Raw genomic sequence first — 25,576 nt, forward strand, 5'->3', positions numbered from 1 at the left:
AATCCTGGCTGAAGGACTCACAGCTGAGACTTAAGAGAAGCCCTCAAATCACTGTAATTGAAAGCACAATGAAGTAAGTGCTTCAATAGAGGCAGAGGCAACTCGTGTATAAAGATGCAGAGGAAAGGGATCTGAAACCACGGGCAACGATGCTGGGAAGGGGCTTCCTGCACAGAATGGGATAGTGAGATTGGCAGTCCTCCAAGGCCCCCTTCAACCCTTAAGCTAAAAACAAACAAACAAAGACCACAGCTTACATTTCACATTGAGACGAGCACAATAAATGCCTTTGTGTTCGCTTATCAGTGGGCAGAGAAATGTCTTACTAAAGCTAACAAGTGATTATGCTTCACACAAGAAGTAGAGGCAGTATTCCTCACAACAGAGGGATAAATATAATGTTGACTCATGAATCTGCTCATTATTTTTCTCTACAGCCCCTTTGCAGAGCAACAAAACTCTGCAGGCAAGCCACATTGCCCAAGTTCATCATCATTGTCTTCATTTTCCTCCAGCCTAGAACTTGAGACAAATAAGCAGACAGATTTTAAACTGGAGTCACAAACCAAACGACAGGAGAGGATGGCAGAGAAGGTCCCATATGACTTCAAAGGACAGAGAAAGGTTGCGAGTCTGAATAAACAGGGTGCTTATTCTGTCTTCTCTTCAGTGCCTTGGGGAATACTAACTAAATCTACTCCCCTCCATAGACTCTTTCCTATGGAGGAGGTGGGGCGTAAACTGAGGCTATAAAGCTTTCAAGTACCCATATTCCATGGGAGGGCTTTAAACAGAAGAGTAACATGATCTGGTTGATGCGTTCAAAAAACTGCTCTGTTGGCTAAAGGGCTGGCAGGGGAAGGCTGCAAGGCGCAAGTCTGGGGAGGGTAGTGCGGCCCACCCTGGGGGTTCAGGTAGCCCAGCCTCGGCTGTCCAAGCCTCAGCCCTCAGTCTGGCTCTGCTCTCCGTCCTGTCGTGTGAAGGCCACAGCTGGAGCTGGGGGACCAAGGGACGGCTGCGCTCCTCCCCTTCTTCTCTGCAACCCCTCCCCCTGAGCCCAGCTGCCTAGACTAACCAGCTTCCCAGGCCAGAAGTTGACAACATGACTAATAGTTCTGGCTTAGTGAGTATCTTCTTAAACCCTTACCTCAAAACTGCTTTATTAATTTAAAGCCCGCACTATAGCAGTGCTGCCAGTTACTAGGCATTATACAAAGTAGCACATAGTCCAAGGTATGAACACGACCTACCCTGCAGTATGCCATGTGCCTGTAGCCTGGTCTGTTGCATCTCCCATCCTATCTCCCCACAAAGGCTCTCCTCCACTCATTTTGGTCATAAATGGGAAAAATAGCTAAATTCCAGCAAAATCTTGCTAACTGAAAACCTTTTATACTTACAATCTGCCCCCACTTTTGGTGCCCACAAAATTTTCTATTTTCTCATTTCATTCCTGCAGTCATTAATTGGAGATCACAGGAGAGACAGCCGGCCCCTTCTCTTGAGGTCTTGTCTCCTGCTGTGATTAACTAAAATCGATGGGATAGAGTAATTCTGCTGAAAGAACTGCTTGGCAGAATCTTGAAAGTTTTCAGCCCTGCCAAAGGCTCTCACTTTGAACCTGGCTCCTCGCTGCCCTGACTGGCTACAAAAACATACAAAGTTGCTTGCAAGATAATGATAACCTTCCACTCAAAATCTCAGCTAAATTTTCTCTTTAAGTGTAGTTTCTTATGTGGTATACTCTGAAAGAGATACTGGTTCTTCTAGAAATAGTCATTTGATGCAAGCTATCATTTTTGTAATCGTAGGGTCTGTGTCAGGGGCTGATTGGAAGAGTAGATTGTTTCTGAGTATGTGTATTGAGTCCCATTCATTTCACTCCTAAAATCAGGGGTGATTGTACATTCCTCTGGTTAGAGGTCCCCACCCTAAATTAGAAACTCCCTCCTGTATGTTACATGAGATAACATAAAGCAACCAGTCAGTTGTCTGGCATATAACTGATAACTCAAAGAATGTCTTATGTTTTCCCACATCCAATTCCAGCAGACAGGTGTTAACTCTCCAAATTAAGGGCAAACCCAGTCAAAGTATTAGTAAAAAGTAGAACAAAAGAAAAATCTATCAACTATTCCATTTAGAGGCAAATATTTCAGAGTCCAGAGTCTCATTATACATCCCAGAGAGCATGCCACAAGGTCCCCTACCATTCCTGAGGAAGAGTCCCTTCCACAGGAGCCTGCCCCGTGGGGCCAGCCCCATAGCGGGCCAAGTGGTCCGAGCTGCCCGTCAGGCCACTGCCCTGCAAACTGCACCCTCTCTATTGGCAGATGCCCTTCCCCTAGGATTCAAGGGTCTGGGGCTCTGAATTGTCCACAGGTCTTTCCTTGACCCAGAAAGATCAGAGGATTCCGAATCAGCCGACTTGCTCTGGGAGCCATGCCCCTTCAACCTTAAGTCGGAAAATAGAGGCCTTTGTCTCTTGGGATATTCTTCTTAAGGAATTTCCACTACCTTGACTTGTGTTAGCCGCACCCAGAGCACTCAGAAGTGGGAATGTCCTATCCTCATACAAAGGGACAGACCCATCTCCTTTTCACTGATCATACTGCAAAGGTGGCAGAAGCGTCCTCCCCAGGCCAGGCGAGGAGACCCATCACTTTGTCGGACAGGGATGGCTTTTTCATCTTCACCTCCAGCGAGGCAGAGGGGAGTCCCTGAAGAGCTGTCTCATCTCTACAAGGAATGAGTCCTGGGCACAGGGTTCTCAATTCCATTCTGCCCAACAGGGCTGCAGCTTTTAAATTCTCATCATGAAGATGGAAGTTGTGATCTGTCAGAGCATCACAGAAAGTGAGTCCAACCCCCACACATGGGCCACTTTCCTGAAAGGGGCTCAGTGCTCTAGACAAGCCCTGGAGAGCTTGACTCTCCAAATCCGGAAGTCCAGGGAGGGAGGTCGGGCAGATAACTGACCGAGGGCCAAGTTCTCAGCAAAATCATTTGGGTCAAATGAAAACTGAATGTTCAATCAAAATGTGAAATACAAAATATATAAACAGTATAGCTTCAGCTGAGAAAACCATTATGCATACTAGCGCAGCCCACCAAAGATTACTGCATGCTGTTCTGTATGAGATCTGCCTGGTGCGGGGGAGTTTTCACTAGGGTCTTTTTCTCAGCTCAGTTCTCCTGTGCACAGAGAAGCTTTTTAAAAAATAATTTATATATATATTACTATTAAGGGAAAATGCTCTTAAAACTGTACAGAGGAAATATATAGTATTTTATCCCCCAGCCCCTTCCCTCCCCCTGAAATTAACACATCAAAACATCAAATGCTATGGGTAATGGAGCAAAGGCGGAATTTATGTTCAAACTTCTACTTCTGTCAAATTCTTTCTCTTTATTGAGACACAAATGTTGTTTCTAGTTTTTGTTTGTTTGTTTTTTTTTCTCTATAAGTAATGCTAGGGGGTGCAGGGTATTTTTAATTTTAATAGATTTGGTATTTAAAATATTTTTTAGTTTTAAGAATTATTTTGATGTATCTTTAGTTTTAACAGATTTGGTAAGGTTACATTCCACAAAAGTTGTAATTACTCAAATGTCCCCTTATCTTTTTACTTTGGTAAAGCACTTTTTTTCACAAGTAAAGTAGAATTTAGGTACAAGCAAAATAGGCAAGTTTTAGTGAGCAAATTAGGCTTCAATAAGGGGAGAAATATAAACACATTTTATTTAATGTTTTCTAGAAGCCAAGTCCATGTAACAATTTCATTTTATAGTTAGAAAAAAAGTAATAAAACACAGATATTTCTTGAATCCACCTAGTAGGTGCTTAAAAAAAATCTATTAAATCAATCAAGTATTATGTTCAAAGTAACAAAAAGGCAAACTGAGACTAGACCCAGGTCTCCTGAAGCCTAATCTACATGACCCCTCTGCTTGAACTACCTTTTACTCATGTCCTAGAGGTAATATTAATTTCAGGTTTTGTTTTGTAACACTTAAAGATAGCCATGAGGAGAAGTATTTGGATATTTTCCCGCACAGCTTTCAGAGGCTTCATGCCAAAGCAATGGAAAAAGCTGAACCTCATCTCTTTTTTTCCAGATTAATAATACCATATGTATTGTTTACATCTTTGCTAGTATCAAACCCACTTTGGGTCCTGAAGCTGTTAACACATCAGCCTATGATTAATTAGTTGAACATTACCATGTAAACCTGCTGATCCCACCTCGAAACATATGGACACTGGGATGGTAACATCTGGAATAAGAACTGTCCATGCTTGAAACTCTACTACAACAGCTATGAGATGTGGTGAGCTCTCAACGAAACCTCGAACTTCTGTCTCCCTCAAACCACAGGGTGCCCTCTAGGGGGCCAAATAGGGCAGCTGATGGATGACTATCTGGTCAGGGCTGGCAAAACAGTAGGTCAAACCATGTGGAAGCCATCTGTCACTGTCGGGAGGAGAGAGCAAAAGAGTTGGAATAGCCCTGGTGATCAACAAAGATAACATTGGCCCGTGAATCCCTCTGTCTCTCGCCTGGCTTGCTATAGCAATGTTTCCTCCAGTAATTGCTTCACAAACCATTAAGCAGCCATGAAAACAAGCGCCTGGCCATATGTCTGAGGGCCAAGGAGACCCAGAAGCAGATTTAAGTAAAAGAGGAAACCTACTCTTTCCTTTCTCAGCCCTGAGTGAAACTTCCTTAAAAGGGTGAGCGTCTTTGTGTGAGGCATTATTGTGGGATTGAAAGGGCAGCGAGGGATGGGTACAGCTGGAATCAGATTCAGGGACATCAGCAGGGAAAGAGGTGGAAACAATGCAGCTCTTCTGGGTTAGGCTGCAGTAATTTCAGGCTGCCTTAAAGGTTGGAATCAGAGGCTATAAAACTTCATGGAAACATGTTCACTGATAGTTTATCCTCCACATCTTTCTCTGTTCTCTTGGCTATTCAGAGCTTGGTGCATGGCATCAGCACAACCTGTGAACTGCTTAGAGCTCTGAAGATGGGAACTGTGAGAGGCTGTCCCGAACAAGGAGAACTACTTCTTCTAGCACTCTGGACCCTGACAATGATAAGAGCTGAATATTTGCCAAGCATAGCATCATGCCAAATGTTATGTTTAAAACCCATGATCACATTTCATCCTCACAACATCCCTGGCATAGGTACTATCACTAGCCTCCATCTACAGAAGAGGTGGTAAAGCTCTACAAAATTGAAATAACTTGCCCATGATCTCACAACTAGGAAGGAAACACAGAGCCAGGGTTAGCATCGAGTGCTCATGCTTTTTCCCACTATGATGTTTTACTTTGCCATAGATGTGAAAGCAGTTGGGCTGGCCAAGGAAGTCCCTCAAGAGAGAGGGGAGATGACGGAGAGGAATTTCTCCCAAAGGTTCAAAAACTCATATCCCAGAGAAATAGGGCTCTTGGAGAGAGAATTCAATAAGAATTTCTTCATCTTGAAGCCTTCCCACTGGGGACCTTGACTTGCCCTTGGAATTCCCAGAACAGCTTAGATTGGAATGGGCAGGGCCTGGCAGGTGGACTTTTCTTGTCTTTTCCCTTCTTGGAGGAATAAACCTATAAACCCAAGGCCAGTCACCCTGAGAAGGCCTCTGTCTCCAAAGAACCATAGAAAAGCTCAGGATTAAGGCAACTCTTTGCCCCTCTAATTCATGTCTTGCTTTATTGTTGGAGACTTCAATCTGCCATTTTATTTGTTTATTCAACCATTCATTCAGCAATGTAAGGCACTGTGCAAGCTGGGAACAAGACAGACCAAATTCCTATGCTCATGGAGCTTACATTTTAGTAGAAGAGACAGAAAATAAAGTAGTATCTACTATATATTTCTTATTTCAGTGCTATATAAAATATAGCTGGAAAAGGATAGAGCATGATAGGGTTGGGGAAGTGCAAATTAAGGTAGAGAAGTCACGGCAGGCTGATCCCTAAAATCGAAGGTGACACCTGAGTTTAGCCCTGAATGAAGTAAGAGAACTAACAGAGAGAGATTCCAGGTAGAGGAAACAGCAGGGTCAAAGACCATGAGGAATGACCTTGGAGCGTTCAAAAAATAGCAAGAAGCCCAGGGAGACTGGAGCATATGAGTAGGTGGTGGAGGATGACATTGGAGGGGTAACTGGGGTCCAGACCACGTAGAGTCTTGTAAGCCATGGCAAGGGACGTCAGCTGAGAATGAAAAGAAGACATTAAATCATTTTGAGCAGAGAAGTGACATGATGTGATGTACCTTACTTTTGGCAGCATTGCTGGGGCTGTTGTGTTGAGGATGGACTGTAAAGGAACAAAGGTGGAAGCAGGGGGACCAGATAGGAGCCACTACAACAGTGCAAGCAGGAGCAGAGGCAGCTTGGATCAGGGCTGTGGCAGCAGAGGTGGTAACAAGTGGCCAGATTCTGGGCATACTTTGAAGGGAACTGAAAGTACTTGCTGATGGAAATCCTTTAGCTCTTCCTCATTTCTGGGCCTCTAGTTGTGTCATGAACTCTGACCTGTGTGGTTGCACTGCTCCCTTCTCATCTGTCTATCTGGTCCTGACCTCTCAGTTCTTGAATCTTCTGATTTGTAAACGTCTTGCCTGTGATCAGTCTCTGTCCCTCGTCTGGTGCTCCTGGTTGGCTACCAGCCATGCCCCAGAATGGCACATGCAACGTTGCTGCTACTTGTTACCATCCACATTTCATACTGTGTCGTGCTTTACAGCTTAAGCCCTTTCGTGTGCATTATCTCATCTGACGTGCTAGGTTTCACAGACCATTTCATGCTTTTTATTTGGCTGCAGGAGATCACAGAGAAGAAGCACGAGTCAGCTTTGGCAGAATTTCAGACAAATTAACTCCTTGGCAGCTGCAGACCTGGTAAGGAGCAGGCACTGGCTGCATGTGAGTATGCTAAAGTGTGCAGGTAAACTGAGCTACAGGCTCAGGGGGTAAACACTCAGAGGGCACAGCAAATACCTTGAGGGCATGGGACATGCTGACAGATGGCCCCAAGAAAAGAAGTGCCAGGGGTGTTGGGCAGAGAACCAGCAGTGGGGCAGAGGAGGGAAATCTGGGGCCTGGAGCAAGTGAATGATCAGGAGAGAAAGCTGAACCAGGCCAGTGTCAGAAATCTGAGTGGTCAGCCAAGCCCTGCAGGTCATCTCAGAAAAGCCCTTCTGAAGGGACCCTGGCCAGGGGACTGGGCAGCAGGTGAGTGGAGCCAGCATTGTATATGAGAGTGATACTGAGTGATGCAGAGTGATCTTTTGCCCGTGCCAAGGAGCTTCCCTGGGTTTCTGGTTTGAATAGAAGCCAGCCCCCAAAACGTGGCTGATGAGAGACTGGTGAGTAAAGGTAAATAGGGTACCTAGAGAGGCTGGAGTAGGGAGTAAGGAACAGGGAGTAAAGACAGACACTCTTTCTCTCTGGATACTCCAGACCTTGAAGGGAAGTCCTCCAACTCCACAGGCTAATTATTCAATAGCTACATAGTTTGACCCCAGGGTTCATGTCAGCTGGCTTATTTTCTTCGCCTGGTCCAGTGATTCTCAGTCTGACTCTCCATCTCACCCAGGTTTCCTGGGCTACATCCCAGCACAGCTAAATCAGAGTTGAGGGCAGTGCGGCCCAGATGTGGTGTTTTTCAAAGCCCCTCAGGTAACTCTAGCGGGCAGTCAGGAAGAAGGGCTGCTGCCTACACACGTGCACCTGCTTCACCGCGCTTAATTCAAAGCACACTCCTTTCTCCTTAGGACAAGTCTAATCCTGACAACGGTGCCAAGAGCAAGGAAAAATAAATGGGTCCTGAGCAGATCAGAAAATAAATCTAATCCTCCTACTGAGTTGGAAGAAAAGGGAAATTCCACCCACCAGGCTGTTTGTAGAGATATAAACACTGCATCCTGTTCAACTTGATTAGCAAGAATAGGTCTGGTTGGTGATACACGTGGTATTTTATAAGTGCTGGTTTCCTCAGAAGGCCTGCCTCAGGGAATCTCAGTGTTAACAGCAAACACTGGATCACACTCATCCTGTTCAAGGAAGGACACCTTTTAATGGCTGTCCTTCCATCTTTAAGATAAGAACTTCAGAAACAAAGATGCTTAGGGTCAGGTGGAACTTAAAAGATCATCCAGTCCAGTAGTTCCTGGACTTTACTGTGCATCACCTGGGGACCCTGTAAGCAACCTGGTTCCCGGGCCCATCCCTGATGGAAACCATTGCTCTCTTTCACTTCCTTCCAATGGCTGTTCAGCTTCTGTTGGAGTGACGTCCTGCAGGCCTCCCTCAAAACTAAAGGCCATGCCTTACCAGTTTTGTGTCCTTGCTCCCACTCTCTGCTCCAGGTTGGTGACAGATGCTGTGGCAAACTTAACATCTTTATTCATTCAACAAACATTTATTAGACACCAATTAGGTGCCAGGCATTTTTATAGGCCCTGGAGATACGGATGTGAATGAAACAGACAAAGCTCTACCCTGAGGAGCTTATATCCTAGTAGGTAAAATTTTCTTCACATTAGGTACATGAATTTAAGGATGGCTAAACTACAAGCTCCTTGAATACAGCTTTGTGTCTTGTGAATCTTGCTGTTCTCAGTGTCTAGCAAAGGGCAAAGAGAATGCAACAGCAAAAGTTTGTTGAATACACCAACAAGAGAGTGTCAAGCAGTACACCCAAATCCTCCCAACTCAGCTTTGCTAACGCCACCATGGCGACTGTCCATGCTCTGCCATGGTCGTTCCCTTTGACTTTAAGAAGATTATATCTTAAAGGTAGTGGGAACCCATTTACAAAACATTCACTCTCCAGTTGTCTTTTTCTCCTCTTTCTCCTTCTCCTCCTCCTCCCCCTCCTCCCCCTCTTCTTCTTAACAGTTTTATTGAGATATAATTCACATTTAAATTTAATATATACAACTCAATGATTTTAGGCATAATAGTATTTAGTATACAGATATGTACAACCAACATCACATTTTTACATTTTATCATCCAAAGAAATCCTGTTCCCTTTCCTTTCCTATTATTCCTCTATCTCCCAGCCATCCCAGGCCTACCACTTTCTGGCTCTATAAGTTTGCCTATTCTAGACTTTTCATATAAATGGAATCATATAAACATGTAGTCTTTGATGACTGGATTCTTTCACTTTGTAAAGTGGTTTTCAAGGTTTGTCCATGTTCTAGCATGTATCAGCACTTCATTCCTTTTTTGTGGCCAAATAATATCCTATTGCATGTATATACCACATTCTGTTCAGCTGTTCATCAGTTGATGGACGTTTGGGTTATTTCCATCTTTTGGCTATTATTAATGTTTCTATAAACATTTGTGTACAATGTATACACATTCTGTATGGACATATGTTTTCATTTCTCTTGAGTATATACATAGGAGTTGAATCACTGGGTCACAGGGTAACTCAATGTTTAACCGTTTGAGGAACTGCCAGACTGTATTCCAAAGTGGCCACGCCATGTTACACTGCCTCAAGCAGTGTATGAGGGTTCTGATTTCTCGAGATCCTCACCAAGATTTGTTATTATCTGACTTTTTGATTACAGCCATTCTAATGGATGTGAAAAGGTAGCTAATTGTGGCTTTGATTTGAATGTCCCTCACGACTAACATCTTTTCATGTACTTCCAAGCATCTTTCCATGCACTTATTGACCATTTATATTATCTTCTTTGGAGAAATGTCTATTCAGATTTTTTGTCTATTTTTCAGTTGGGTTATTTGTATTTTTGTTATTGAGCTCTGAGCGTTCTTTATTCTCCTTTACATATTCTTGGTCCTAGATACAAGTCTCCTATCAGATAAATGATTTGCCAGTATTTTCTCCCATTCTTTGGGTTGCCTTTTCACTTTCTAGATTATACATTTTAAAGCACAAATTTTTAAAATTTTGATGAAGTCTAATTTATTCATTTTTTATTTTAATTTCAGTATGAGGTTAGGATCCAACTTCATTCTTTTGCATGTGGATATCCAGTTGCCCCAGTGCTATTTGTTGAAAAGACAGTTCTTTCCACATTGAATGGTCATGGTGTCCTTGTCAAAAATCAGTTGACCACAGACATATGGGTTTATTTATGGACTATCAATTCTCTTCCATTGATCTTTATGTCTATACTTATGCCAGTACCACACTGTCTTACTCACTGTTGCTTTGCGGTAAGTTTTGAGGTCAGGAAATATGAGTCCTCCAACTCTGTTCTTTTTAAAGATTATTTTGGTTATTCTGGGTCCCTTGCAATTCGAAATGAATTTTAGAATTCTGCTTGCCAGCTTATACAAAGAAGCCAGGCAGGATTCTGAGAGACATGTGCTGAATCTGTAGATCGATTTGGGGGAGCACTGCCATCTTAACAATATTTAAGTCTTCTACTCCATGAATATGAGATGTTTTCCCCTTTATTTAGATCTTTAATTTCTTTCAACAACATTTTCAGAGTACAAGTTTTACACTTCTTTTGTTAAATTTTTCTCAAGTATTTTATTCTTTATGACGTTATTATAAATGGAGTGGTTTTCTTAATTTCATTTTCAGATAGTTCATAGTAAGTGTGTAGAAATACAATTGATTTTTATATATTGATTATTTATCCTGAACCTTGCTGAACTCATTTATTATCTCTAATAGCTGAACTCATTTATTAGCTCTAATAGTTTCATAGTAAATGCCTTAGGATTTTCCATAGACAATTCCATGACATCTGAGAATAGAGGTAGTTTTACTTCTTCCTTTCTAATCTGAGTGCCTTTTCTTTTTCCTGAAAAACTGCCCTGGCTAGAACCTTCAACATTAATTAGAAGTGGCAAGAGTAAACATCCTTGTCTTGTTCCTGATCTTAAGAAGAAAGTATCTTGTCTTTCACAGTGAAGCATGGTGTTAGCTGTGGGTTTTTCCCCACGGCTGACAGGTGCCCTTCTGATAGGTGCCTTTAATCAGATTGAGAAAGTTCTCTACTGTTTCCAATTTGTTGAATGCTTTTATTATAAAAGGATATTGGATTTTGTCAGATAGTTTTCTAGATCTTTTGTGATAATCATGTGGTTTTTGTTTTTTATTTTACCAAGCAACCTCACAATTCTAGGATAATTCCTAATTGGATGTGATATATAACCCTTTCTATACGTTGCTAGATTTGGTTTGTTGCTAGCATTTTGTTGGAAATTTTTGCATCCATATCATAAGCAATAGTGATCAGTAGCTTTATTTACTTGTGTGATGTTTCTGTTCAGATTTTCTTATCAGAGTAATATTCGCCTCATAGAATGAGTTGGGAATGTTCTCTCCTTTTCTGTTTTTTGGAAAAGCTTCTGAAAAACTAGTATTAATTCCTTAAACACTTTATAGAATTCACTGGTGAAGCCATCTGGGCTGGGCTTTTGTCCATTTCACCTAAGTTATCTAATTTATTGGTATACAATTATCTATAGTATTCATTATAATCTTTTTTATTTCTGTAAGGTAGGTAGTAATGGCCTCTCTTCCATTTCTGATTCTAGTAATTTTTTTTCTTAATCATTCTAGCTAAAAGTTTGTCAGTCTTTTCAAAGAATCAGCTTTTGGTTCCACTAATTTTTCTCTACTGTTTTTCTGTACTTCATTTCGTTAATTTCCATTCTGATCTTTATTATTTCCTTCCGTGTGCTTGTTTTAAGTTTAGTTTGCTCTTATTTTTTCAGTGCTTTAAGGTAGAAGATTAAGTTATTAACTTGGGGGATTTTTTTCTTTTTTAATACAGGTATTTACAGCTAAAAATTTCTAAGTATTGCTTTAGCTGCAGCCCAAAAGTTTTGATATGCTATGTCTTCATTTTCATTCATCTCAAAGTATATTCTAATTTCTCTTTTTATTTCTTCTTTCCTCTACTGTATATTTAGGAGTGTTATTTAATTTTCCTATATTTGTAAACTTCCCAAATTTCCTTCTGTTGATTTCTTATTTCATTACATTGTGGTCAGAGAACATACTTTCTTTATATTATTTTTAGCCTTTTTATTTACTGAGGTTTGTTTTATGGCTAATATATGATCTATTCTGGACAATGTTATATGTGCCCTTGAGAAGAATGTCTGGTTTTCTGTTGCTGGGTGGAGTGTTCTATAGATGTCTGTTGGGTTGATTTGGTTTATAATCTTCTATTTCCTAATATAAGTCTTCTGTTTTCTTATTGACCTTCTGCTTAGCTGTTTTATCCATTATTTAAAGTGGGGCATTGAAGCCTCTAACTATTATTGTTGAATGGTATTTCTCCCATCATTTCTGTCAGTTTTTACTTCATGAATTTTGGTGCTCTGTTGTTAGGTACATATATGTTTATAATTGTCATATCTCCCTGATGGAATAATTCTTTTATCATTACAAAATGTTCCCCTTTTTTCTCCAATAAAATGTTTTTGTTTTAAAGTCTATTTAAAAGTCTATTATTAGTATAACCACTCTGGGCTTGTTTATGATCACTATTTTCAAAATTTTCCATCCTTTTATTTCTAATCTACTATAAGCTTTGAATCTAAAGTGTTGCTCCTGTAGACAATATATAGTTGGAGCTTGTTTTTTTTTTAAATCTAGTCTGACAATCTCTACCTTTGATTAGATTGTTTAATCCTTTCATATTTAATGTTATTATTGATATAATCGGATTTATGTCTGCCATTTTACTTTTTTCTGTCATATGTATTTCCTTACACTTCTATTCCTTTTATACTGTTTTCTTTGGTATTAAGTGAATATAATGTAGCATTTTTATATCTTTACTAATTTTTTCACTATGTATTTTTTAGTTATTTTCTTAGCTGCTGCTCTAGGGCTTATCATGAACATTTTAACTTATCAGAATCACCTTCAGATGTATACCAATTGAATTCCAGTGAGATGAAAAAATGTTACTCCTGTATACCTTCATTATCTTACCCCACTTTTTGTGATTTATTGTTATATATATTACATCTATAAATCTATAAACCCAACATTAGATTGTTATGATGATCACTTTTTATAATTTTGTGTATTTTAAAGAAGCTGAGACAAGAAAGCAAAGCATAAGTTTATAGCTCTTGTTATATTAACCTCCTTATTTATCATTTCTGGATCTTTTCTTTTGTTCCTGTGCATTCAAGTTATCACCCAGAGTAATTTCCTTAGCCCAACACACTTTTGCTCTGACCCACTTCTTTTGTGCTGCTGCTGAAAAATATGTTAAATTTCTATATGTTATAGGCTCAATAATACATTATATACATATTATTTTATAAAATGGATGTTTAAATAAGAGGAAATTTGCACTTATATTTTCCTTTATAATAACATAATTACCTTTAATGGTGCTCTTTGCCTCTTTTTATGAATTCAGAGTGATGTCTGGGGTCACTTGCTTTCATCCTAAAGAACTTCCTTTATTATTTCTCATAAGGTGTGTGTGCTAGCAACACACTTCCTCAGTATTTGTTTATCTGGAAATATCTTTATTTCACTTTCATTCTTGAAGGATAGCTTTGCTGGATATAGGCTTCTTGGTTGACAGTTTTTCCCTTTGAGCACATTGAATATGTTATTTCATTTCCTTCTGAACTCCACTGTATCTGATAAGAAATCAGCTATTATTCTTATTAAAATTCCTTTGTGACAAATCATTTTTCCCTTGCTTTCAAGATTTTCTCCCTGTTTTAAGCTTTTGGTATTTTCACTACAATGAATCTGTTTGTAGATCTCTTTCCTTTATCCAACTTTGAGTTCCTTGAGCTTCCTGGCTGTGTAAATGAATATTTTTCAACATATTTAGGAAGATTTCAATCACAATTTAAAAAATATGTTTTCTGTTCCTTTCTATTCTCTCCTTCTAGTACTCCCATTATGCAGATGATGGTACATTTAATGATGTCCCACATTTTTCTGAGGCTCTGTTCATCTTTTCTCATTATTTGTTTTTTTCTGTTCTTCAGATTGTGTAACTTCTACTGCTCTGTCTTCAAGGTTGCTAATTCTTTCCTCTGCCAATTCACTTACTATTGACCTCCTCTAGTAAAGTTTTCATTTCAGTGACAGTATTTTCCAACTCCAGAATTTCAACATTTTTTTAATAATTTCTATTCCTTTATTGATATTCTCCATTGGATGAGACACTGTCATCATACCTTCCTTTACTTCTTCAATTGTGGTTTCCCTTAGCTTTTGTGTTTTGTTAAAACATATTTATAATGGATATTTTGAAATCTTTGTTAAATCTGACATTGGTTGCTCTTACAGGGATTTTATGCTGCTTGCTTTTTCCAGTGTGTGCTTTTTATCCATTTGTTTTTCACCCAGATCATACATTTTTGTTTCTTTGCATAGCTTGTAATTTCTTGATGGAACCTGGACATTTTAGATAATATATTGTAGCAACTCTGGGTACTGGTCCCCTATTTCTGAGGCTTGTTATTGTTATTTGCCTGCTTATTTGTCTAGTGACTAACTGGACTATTTTAGTAAAGTCTATTTCTACTTCAGTCCCCACAATGGAAAACCTCTGATGTTGCTCCTTAGAGGGTGCAGCCTTGGGTATGCCCACATTCACTCTGGGATGGCAGTGGTCTCCACAGTCCTCACTAGATAACTTCCTTCCTTGACCATACCCTGCTGTTAAATTTCACTGATTGCCAGCTCATTATTCTTTTGCTTTCAGCAATGCCTTGGGGCATAAATTGCTCCACAGACCTAATCAATAAATCCAAGCTCCTTTGAAGGAATAATCCTGAGGTCAGTACTTGAGATTTGTTCTGGCCTCAGAAGGTCTCTTTCTCCAGTTCTCTCTGGCAAATTAGCCCACCTACCATTTATCCTATATCTTCAATAACTCTACCAATCTTCTCCCAGTTACCTCTCACCAGAACCTCCGTAAGGGAATTTTTGAGAGTGCTTTTAGCTTGAAATTCTCTACTCTGTGTTACAAATAAAGTCAGTTGCTTTGGGAAAAGATTTGCAGCTCTCTGTTTTATAGTTTGATTCCACTCCCAGACAAAATCTCTGAGCCATGACTCTGGAGCTGGGGCTCCCCTGAGTGACACCTCCAGTTGAGAAGCCAAAGACTCAGTGGAGGTGGGTGAGTAGTCTCAAGTCTTCTTGGCATAAAACCTCTGCCTTATAAGCTGGAGCAACAGCATTTGGGACCTGGGAATTCTCTGCAATGCTGCACCTATTGTATAGCCTCTGCTCCATGAGTGGGGACGAGGCAGAAGAAGGAATCCTCACCCCTTGGCCACACTCACCTAGAACTTAACTTCAGTAACAAGTAGTTTGTAACAGGATAGGAACTGCCCTATCTGGGAAGGTGGTCCTTCAACTGGGAGCTGAGGGGGAAGAGGACCCTGTGTTCTTGGTTGCACCAGTCTGGAGTAGAGTTTCCATCTCATCGAGCTGGTAGTGGGGAGGAGAGAGGTAGAAAGTGGGTCTTGGCTCAAATACCACAGAATCATTGTTCTAATCAAATTTTAGTAAATTTTCTTGAATAAATGTTTCATCATTTGCTGTATGCACTTAAGACCATTTCTAGAGAATTTAAATGGTTGTTGTTTTAAAATAACATTCACCAGTTTCTCTGGAGAGTGGGTCTGCATAGCTCCTCATGCTGTCATGCTGGAAGTGGACTATCTTTCAGAACTTGCAATGCTTTATTTTCGGGCATGACTATTTTATACATATACATCTCTATAGAACAGCAGTTCTCTAACTTTAATATGCATGTAAATCACCCGTGAATCTTGTTAAAAATAGAGGTTCCTGGGGTGCCATCCCCCAGAGATTATGATTTGCTAGGACTGGGGAGAAAGCCAAAAAGAAATCTGCATTCTTAGTAAGTCCACTACATGATTCTTTGGAAAAAGAATTGTACTAAAAAGACTAACACATACCAGCTCAGACTGATCACTTCTCTTTTCCCACAGCTTCTATGTCTACTAAGAAGCTTTGCAGCTATGGCAGGGTCAAATCCTGGCTATTAAAGATCACAATAGCATGTGTTCTCACCAAAATCTAGAAACACTGTATTATAGGAAATGCTGCCTGTTTGGGCATGGGGCAGTGCTTGCAGAATCATAGTTTAGGGCTGCCAAGATGACAGAGCACCCCAGAGTAAGGTTTCTCAAACTGGGATCAGGAAACCTGCTCAGAATCTCTATTTCTCTTGCACCAGATGTAATTTTTTTCCTTGGTGCTACTATTTGTAACTTTCCCTCAAAACAAAGAGAGAGCACCACAGGCTTTGCTGCAATTGGTCTGATTTGCACACCATCAAGTGGCAGTATGTGCCTCTGGGGAGCAAATGAACAGGATTAAGGCAGCTAGCAACACGCCGTTGCTGAAGGGCTTCCTGCTGCCCAGCTGCACATGGCTATCACTAATGTGAGTCCTCAGAGTTGTAATAATAGAAAACGAATATCATTTCATATTTTAAAACTCTAGACAGAAACCATTAGCGGTCTATTTTTTTCCCCAAAGAAGCAGTTAATTAAAACTGCAAATAAAGCTGCATTGTATGTGTATGCACTCCTGTGAGTGTCTTTTTCTTGAAGGACTAGAGCATAGGTGGCTGCATGATTGTTCTGTTGCAGATTACAGCCTGACTCTCCTTCCATCTGCCCACACTCCCAACAGAGGAGAAGGCCGCACTCAGGGGAAGGAGAATTTGAAAAAGGCTTCCACAACAGAAGGAAGAGTTAAGAAACAAGAGAGCTCCCGACTGCTTGGGAAGGACAGCTTTCTGAGACACTATAAGCCGCCAGACAATATTTTACTACTGTGTTTAGTAGGTGGGTATGATTATTATTATTATCATCATCATTACTACTATTACTATTTTGAGGATCAAAAGAATAGGATTCTCCAGTGAGAAGTATAAAAAACATGTTATGACAAAAAGCTAAAGATCAACCAATTTTAACCTTTTTCTTTCAGAGTTGTTCATGTACCATACTCAGTGGGGCATTCCTCCCACACCCATGGCATGTTAATAACTGATAGCCTTTATTGGTACAAATCATAGATAACATATAGAAAATTTCTGATTTTTCTTCCAGGACTTAATGATATGCAATGACTTCTCAGTAATGGTAACCTCAGTTGGAGCCAGGTCTTTACAGGCATATTAAACTAGCAACACAAAAATAAAACTTGAAAACCAGATAAATTATACCTAGAAGCTTTTCGTTTACAAAACAATGTACCTAGGGCTTCTTTAAATTATAATTTGTTTGGTATATTACAGAATTTAATTCACAGACCATTAATTACTAACAATGAATGAACAATGAACATTAAGTCAATAGTGATTATTGACTGGAAAATGCACCTGACTTCCCCTCATTTAAATTGATCCCTTTTCATTATAATCTATCAGAGCATCCCTTATTCTCCCAACATAAGACTCGTTGGTTTATAGCCATATATACTAACATCTGTCTCTCCACTGCAACCTCCGTGGGACACTGGCTCTCTTGTTCACTACTAGGTCCAACATCCAACACAATGGTCTGATCCTTAATTATTTGTGGAATGACTGAATAAAGAAGTCATGAGGTTATTGGTCTCTTAAATTGGGGAGGTTGATTGATAGGCTTTAGGATTCTCTTGAATTCCCTGAAATTATCTTTAAAAAGTTGTCCATGTACATTTCTCTGGAGAAAGGACCCAAAACTTTCATTAGATTTCAAAGGCGTCTGTGACCTCCCTGAAAGATAAGGAATCACTGGCCTATTTCAGTAAAACACGATTCAATAGCAAAGAACTCACCTGTAGCCTGAAACAAAAGATGCTAAATGTACCTTTTCGTGGACACACGTGTGGGCGTATGTATGGGTGTGTGTAATTTCCAAGAACCCAAAAGGAAATGCCTCAGTGAATTCACAGAACAATCCGCATTCTCACTTCCCCTGAGTAACTGATCATCCTACAGTCACTGGGCTCCAGCAGTAGCTGCTTCATTCATCTGTTTCTTGGCAGCAACATCCATCACTCAGGCCAGAGAACAGGAGTCTATAATTCCCTCCTTTCATCTGTTTGGGATGCTGACATCTCTCTTTGTGGAAGTTCCTTTTAATAACAAACTTGCAAACCTCCCAGTTAACAAAGGCACGGGCCACCTTTATAAAGCACCAGTTTGGACAATGTGACTGAACAACCCAGGGATTTCCCTTCCCCTGCCTGCAGCCAGAGAGGAGATCCAGCCTAATCAGGCTCAACAGGCCTCCGAGTGCTGTAGGCACTCAGAGCAGTGGGAGACTACAAGATGGGCTGGAACATGCTAATTGGCTGTTGTATGTTAAATCTCTTCCTCCCTCTCTCCCAGCTCCAGAAGATGCTTCCCTTCAATAAATTTCTTCGCTCATTTTCTTTTTTTGTCCTGAAAATGGAGACTTCAAAAGTAAATGTGTCAGAGGAAAGGTTTTTGATGTGTCATTAACTCTCAGTTATCCATATTAACAGAGAAGAGCAGTGGTGCAGTTAATTCAAAGCCAAAGGCTCTTTCGATTTAACTTTGTAGTTCATTGTCTTGAGGGGCTTGGTGGCAGACTTACCTCCCTAATTATGTTTGTCTTTGCTTCTTAACAAAATGAGTTTGTCTGACTTAGGGCTAGGCAGTTGGGTGACATGAAGGTTCTGGCACAGAATTTGTAAAATTCACTAGGGGAAATCCACAAGGCACACAGCTAATCAAACCTGACTAGATTTGACTTCACGTTCTTAATCACCTGTGATCAATTGCTTTGCTCCTCTGTGACTAAAGGGAGCCAGGATGAGAGCTAATTATAGAAGACTGGTTGGAAGGGAATGAGTCTTTACATTCAGATGAATGTACAGGCTGTGAGTCGCAGCCAAAATTGATAACACAGCCAACATTGATGTTTTCTCTGCCTGTCCCATAACCCTCTACTCTGCAGCTAGAGGTACCTTTCCATGCAAATCTCATGACGTTCATCTCTACCTCATATCCTGCAGTGGCTCCCTGTGCTCATCACTAGGGCTGCTCACAAATATCCACTCTCTCCTCTCCGGTATGTGGAGGTAGGACCATATACCTCCACCCATGAAGTTAGATGTGACTGTGTGACTGGTGTTGGGTAATGAAATGTGTCACTTCTAAGTGGAAGGTTTCAGAGCTGGCGTGAGCTTGGCTAAATGCTTGTCTAGTGACGCACTGCAGCATCTGGGTCCCTGAGTGACTGGGATGAGCAGAGCCCACCACCAGCCAGTGATGGGCACGTGGTAGGAGCAAGAAATAAACCCCTATTGTTTAAAACTACTGAGATTGTAAGGTTCTTAGTTCACGCACCAATTCTCTGTCACTGCACATATCAAGCTGCACCATCATGGTCTGAGTTATCTCCCCAACTACACACTAAAAACTGAAGGCCAAAATTATTTCTTCTTCAGTACATTAAGTCCAGTGTATTAACATAGTTAAAACAACTTGGTAGAAAATGAAATTGTCTTCCTTCCTGGCCTCTGTGATCCTCTGTGTTTATGTTTTCTTAACACCAGCCCCCTCCCAACATCACCAGCTGAAATGATAAGAGGTCTTTGGTGTTCAGATATGTGGGGAGTGGTGGAAATATTCTTTTGGACCAGTAGTACAAGCAGGAAGAGCTGGCAGAGGGGAGAGAGACGTCAAGGCATACTTTGGCTGCAGGCATTTCAAATATAATGGGATCCAGGGCCTGACAAGATTGCTAAGTCCTGGGGTGCCCACAAGGGAAAAACAGTATCCCAAAGTGATAGTTTTATGAGGGATCAAGGTGTTACCTGGAGTACACTCCTGTATCACCACCATCATCACTATCACAACACCAATATTTACTGATAATGGACAATGGACCGTGCACATCTCCAACAGCCTTACAATTAACACATTGAATCTCACAACAACCCTATAGAGTAGCTATTATTATTTCCATTTTACAGATAAAGAAATTGGAGCACAGAGAAGTAAGTTTCCCATGGCCACCCAGATAGCAGATAGCCCTCTCTTAACTCAGCACCTGCCTGGACCCTCCCCATCACAGGAGCTCACTGGCTTCCAGTACGGCCCACCTCCCAAGCCATCCCCTGGACATTTATGCCTCCCAGACCAACACAAGCAACACTACCCTCTTCTCTCTGAGGCAGCCCTTTGCATTGCGGAAGGCAGCAACCGTGTGTCCTGTAAGGCTCCTCTTCTCTAGTGAAGAAGCCCAGTTCACAGAACTGTTTCCAATGTGCCACAGACTGAGGTCCCTCTCTGTCCCAGCTCAGTGACTCACACATGCTAGTTGGGTAAGTCAGTGGAGTGGAATTGGTGCTCTTTCTTCTAGTCTTGCACGGAGCTAATGGCTTCTACAACCCCAGAACACTCCTTTCCCAGGCAAAGCGGGGTGTGGAGGCAGAAATGGGGCCACAAACTGCTGTAGAGACAGCCAGCTGGCCACGCATCCTGCACACAGTCCCATTCGGAAGAATGGGATGCCAAACCGGTTGTGTGTTCAGAGTTTCTCATTCTTAAGTCCGGTTGGAAGTCTGTTTCTGCCCTCCCCACCCCAAGCCTGTTTCCCTCAGCATTCCCCTGCCCCCAGAGAACAGACCCTCCACTCACCATGGAGTTCATGGCGAAGTGATTGTGCTGTGTCTGGAGGTCTAGGGCATGCTGGTAGCTGACTCCAATCTCCGTATGGCTCTGGAGGAATAACTCCTTGTTGTGGCTTATCCAGTCGAACATCTGGAGGGGGAAAGAAGGCACAGAGTAATCAGAAGGGTTATGGGTCCAACAGTGCGAATCTTTCAGAGCTACTGGAAGAAAAACAGCCCCAATGCTGATGCCCAGCGAGGGCCAGTCATCCTGCCCAGGGTGGGGGTGGCCCACAGCCTGACTTCCCAGAAGAGCCCTCCTTCTTAGCATAAGGACCCACTGTCAGCCTCTGTGTTTCTCTACAGAGCCTAAGGGAAAAGAGAAGGTGAGTGAGAGAACCAAGGGCAGTGGGGAGCAAGCTGTTCACTCTCCCTAGTTACTTCTCCTTTTAAAATCTCCTATAAAGCATCAAAGGGCCCCATGTGTGCTTTAGGGATAGGTGATGAGGGGGTGGCTTAATCTATTCTTTAGTGCACCAGCAGGAGAGAGAAACCCTTGTCAGAAGCAACAGAGTATCCTAACATGCCCCTACTCCACTCACGCTGCGCAACTACACACATTGTTGAATTGACTCTGAACTGAATCAACTTTTCTTGTGATTCCACAGCTTCACAATTCCCAAGTTTCTGCTGTAACGCATTAGGAACCAGAAGAGGAGGCTTTTAAGGATAGGGTAAATACTTCCTGGCACAGTGGACGCCGAGCCATTTTCCTCCCCTGGCTCTGCACCTGGTTCTCCTTCAGGTATCTACCTCTCTCCCAGGCGGCCCGCACACTTTAAGGGGTGCTGACCAGTACCCCTCTGCCAAAAGAGAGCCTGGTCACTTTAAGGGTTATCCCTCCTCAGGACATCAAATCTAAGCCAATAAGTGTATGGCATTTCCTGACCAATGCGACTATCTCAGAAACAGGAATGTTATCCAATTCAGTACAATAAAACATGGTGGGGGGTTGCCAAGATGGAGTAGAGAGACTCACAGCTCACCTTCTCCCACAAAGACACCAAGAATTACATCTACAAACCCGTTGAATCACAAAGAACACCTACTGAACTCCAGTAGAGTGTCTCTTGCTTCAGAATACAGGAAGAGTCTCCCAAAATCCAGTAAGAGAAAAAAAGAAGAAAAAAGAAAAAGAAAAAATTGCTGCAGGGAGTCCTGCAGGGAGGGAGCGGCACAGGAAGAAAGGCACCCTCATGCTGGGATGCCACCTCTCCAGCCTGGAGGTCAGCAGGGACAGAAGCAGAGCTTCTGAGACTCCAAGGAGAAAGTGGCAACCATTTGGGAGACAGAACTAAGGGAAACTGACATGGAGAGTCCCTGCGGTCCCCGGCAGGGACGAGCTGGGATTTGCTACTGGAGATCAGTGTGGAGCCTGGGCAGAGGGCTAGGGCCCAATGCACAGAGACAACCTCAGGGGACTGGAGGGCAGTGTGAGCTCTGGCTAGGAGTGTATGTGGAACAGAACTGTCTGGGACGCCTATAAAAAAGCACCACTGCTGATGTGCATGGTGGGGAGGGGCACAAAGCAACCACACCATATCTGCTGCCTACGCTTGGCTCCACTGTTGGTGTGTTTTCGAGAGAACAGAGGTGGGGCTCAGTCATAGCCATTGCTGCTACATGGAGGCGGGGCTAAGAGCTGAATCCATGCCCAATGGCCCTGTAACTTCAAAGGCAGAACTGAGATTTGTTTACAGCCCCAGGCAGAGAGGGTGGCTTTGCTCTCTCTGGATCCTTTGTGGACCCATGCCTCTGAGACAAACAGGCAGTGGGCAGAGTTCTGGTGCATGGCAGGGGCCAGTATGGGTATTTACAACAAGTGTACTGTATGCAGAGGCGGTGCTGGGGCCTGCAATGACCTGTGGTGCACCAAGCATTCAGGTGTATGACTGCACATTCACTAAGGTGGATCCTAGCACCTCACATTGGCAGATCTGCACCAGTTGTTCATGGGTCCCAGAACCTGAGAGACACCAGAGGTTGTGGGAGACATTCCTGCAGCTAAGGCAGGGACAAAGCTGGCATCATCAAAGAGTACTTTGTAAGCCCGCAGAACAAGTGACAGACAACACCACAGAGGGCACTTTCCAGTGGACATCTCCTGCGGAGGTATACACAGTGACCCTCCTTTACAGCTGAAGCACTCCAACCATGGCTACCATACACCACAGCTCAGAAATGGGTCTAGAAGCCTCTATTCCAGCAACAGGGGAGCAGACCTCGCCCCTGTCAAGGCTGTGACAACCACAGAACAAAAAAGGAGGCCCTGCTTAACAGCCAGGGCAGGCTCTGATCCCCACAGCACCAAACACACCCTGAATCAAAGGCATAACAGCCAACACACACAGAAGAAAGATGTGGCAACCATCCATACTAAGAACAGCTCTTGCAACAAAACTATTAGATACACAGTCTTCGCAGGAACACTCCCACTTTAAATAAAAACAGCCCTTCAAGACCACAGTAGATAACTGATACTCCTAAATACAAAGAGCCAGAGAAATATAAGTAAAATTATGAAGCAGAGAAACCACCCCAATTAAAAGAACAAGAAAAGTCCCCTGAAAGCATGAACAATGAGATAGACCTCAACAGTCTACTAGATCATGACTTCAGAAAGGGGGTGATAAAAGGACAGAAGGAAATAAGAAAAACTATGAATAGAGACAGAGAATACTATCAAAAGGAAATAGAAATTATAAAAAGGGGTCAAATAAAAACAGAAAACTCAATGGCTGAAATAAAAGCTGAGCTAAAGGCAGTCAAAAGCAGACTAGATAATGCAGAGGAATGAATAAGTGACTTAGAAGACAGGATAACAGAAGTCACCCAATCAGAACAACAGACAGAAAAGCAAGTAAAAACCAATGAAAGCAATATAAGGGACCTACAGTGTAATATAAAGTGTGTTAACCTATGCATAATAGGGGTCCCAGAAGGAGAAGAAAGAAAAAAGGGGATTGAAAAAGTATTTGAAGAAATCATGACTGAAAACTTTCCAAACCTAAAGAAGCAAACAGATATCCAAGTCAAGTACAGGAAGCACAGAGGGTCCCCAACAAGAAGAACCCAAATAGACCTACACCAAGACATATTATCATTAAGATGGCCAAGGTTAAAGATAAAGAAATGATTCTAAGGGCAGCAAGAGAAAAACAAAGAGTTAGTTAAAAAGGAACCCTCATAAGGTTTTCAGCTGATTTCTCTACACAAACACTGCTGGCCAGAAGGGAATGGCAAGATATATTCAAAGTCCTGAATGAGAAAAAGCTGCAACCTAGGATACTCTATCCAGCAAGGCTATCCTTTAGAATAGAAGGAGAGATAAAGAATTTCACAGACAAGCAAAAACTAAAAGAATTCAGCAATACTAAAAGAAATATTGAAAGGTCTACTCTAAACAGAAAAGAAGCAGGAAGCTATAGAAACAAGAAAATCATAATTGGAAATGCGCTAACTCTAATGAGACTGACAAGGGATTAATTTCCAGAATATATAAACAGCTCATACAACTTAATAAGATAAAAAAAAAAAACAAAACCAAACAACCCAATACAAAAATGGGCAGAAGACCTAAATAAGCAATTCTCCAATGAAAGCATACAATGGCCAATAGGCACACGAAAAAATACTCACTATCGCTAATTACCAGAGAAATGCAAATCAAAGCTGCAGTGAATTATTGCCTCACACCAGTCAGAATGGCCATCATTCAAAAGTTCATAAATGATAAATGCTGGAGAGGTTGTGGAGAAAAGCGAAGCCTCCTACACTATTGATGGGAATGTAGTTTGGTGCAGCCATTATGGAAAACAGTATGGAGATTCCTTAAAAGCCTAAAAATGAACATATCCTATGATCCAGCAGTCCCACACCTGGGCATATATCCAGAGGAAACTTTAATTCAAAAAGATACATGCACCCAATGTTCATAGCAGCACTATTGACAATAGCTAAGACATGGAACCAACATAAATGTCCACTGACAGATCACTAGATAAAGAAGCTGTGGTATATTTATACAATGGAATACTACTCAGCCATAAAAAAGAATAAAATAATGCCATTTGCAGCAACATGGATGAACCTGGAGAATGTCACTCTAAGTGAAGTAAGTCAGAAAGAAAAAGAAAAATACCATATGATATCACTTACTTGTGGAATCTGAAAAAAAAAAAGACAAATGAACTTATTTACAAAACAGAAATAGACACTCAGACATAGAAAACAAACTTATGGTTACCGAGGGGGAAGGGGGTGAGAAGGGATAAACTGAGAGTTTGAGATTTGCAGATACTAACTAATACATATAAAAAAGATAAACAACAGGTTTATATTGTATAGCACAGGGAGCTATATTCAATATCTTGTAGTAACATGGTAAAAAAGAATATAAAAATGAATACATGTATGTTCATGTATGACTGAAGCATTATGCTGTACACCAGAAATTGACACAACACTGTAAACTGACTATACTTCAATAATATATATATTACACACACACACAAATATATACAAAAAATGAAGGGAAGTTTGCTGGAAGCTTCTGGGAAAACAGAACTGTAATCTTTAGATTCGACTTCTCTTCCTCAGATACTGTCATTGTGCCCCTGAGCCTCAAATTGCTGCAGCCATTCCACTGGCAGCTTGAGTAAAGCCAATGGGCAGAGAAAAGGTGTAATTAAAACAATAACAGGAAACAGGCAGTGGCCTGATTATGTCTTGCCTGATCTCCACCTTATCTCTGGACTTCTTAGTACCTGAGCCAAGAAATCCTCTTAATTATTAAAGCTTGTTTAAGTTGGACCTTCTGTAATTTTCTGCCCAGAGCAGTCAAGAGATATAGCAAGGAAAGATGTGAAACCCTTGGAGAAGAGGACTGCTCTG

At 41.5% G+C, this 25,576-nt stretch overlaps 1 protein-coding gene across 18 annotated transcripts in view; it reads right to left on the reverse strand.

Moving 5' to 3' along the window:
• The window catches only part of KALRN (kalirin RhoGEF kinase), a 608,090-nt gene that overhangs the window by 349,512 nt on the left and 233,002 nt on the right, over positions 1-25,576 (reverse strand). For all 18 annotated transcript variants that reach the window (XM_064494426.1, XM_064494420.1, XM_064494419.1 and 15 more), the window contains exon 6: positions 20,652-20,774. In XM_064494426.1, the coding sequence (XP_064350496.1) occupies positions 20,652-20,774 (123 nt within the window). The remainder of the gene's footprint in view (positions 1-20,651; positions 20,775-25,576) is intronic.

The sequence above is a fragment of the Camelus dromedarius genome, chromosome 2 (assembly GCF_036321535.1).
Source record: "Camelus dromedarius isolate mCamDro1 chromosome 2, mCamDro1.pat, whole genome shotgun sequence".
Lineage (NCBI taxonomy): Eukaryota > Metazoa > Chordata > Mammalia > Artiodactyla > Camelidae > Camelus > Camelus dromedarius.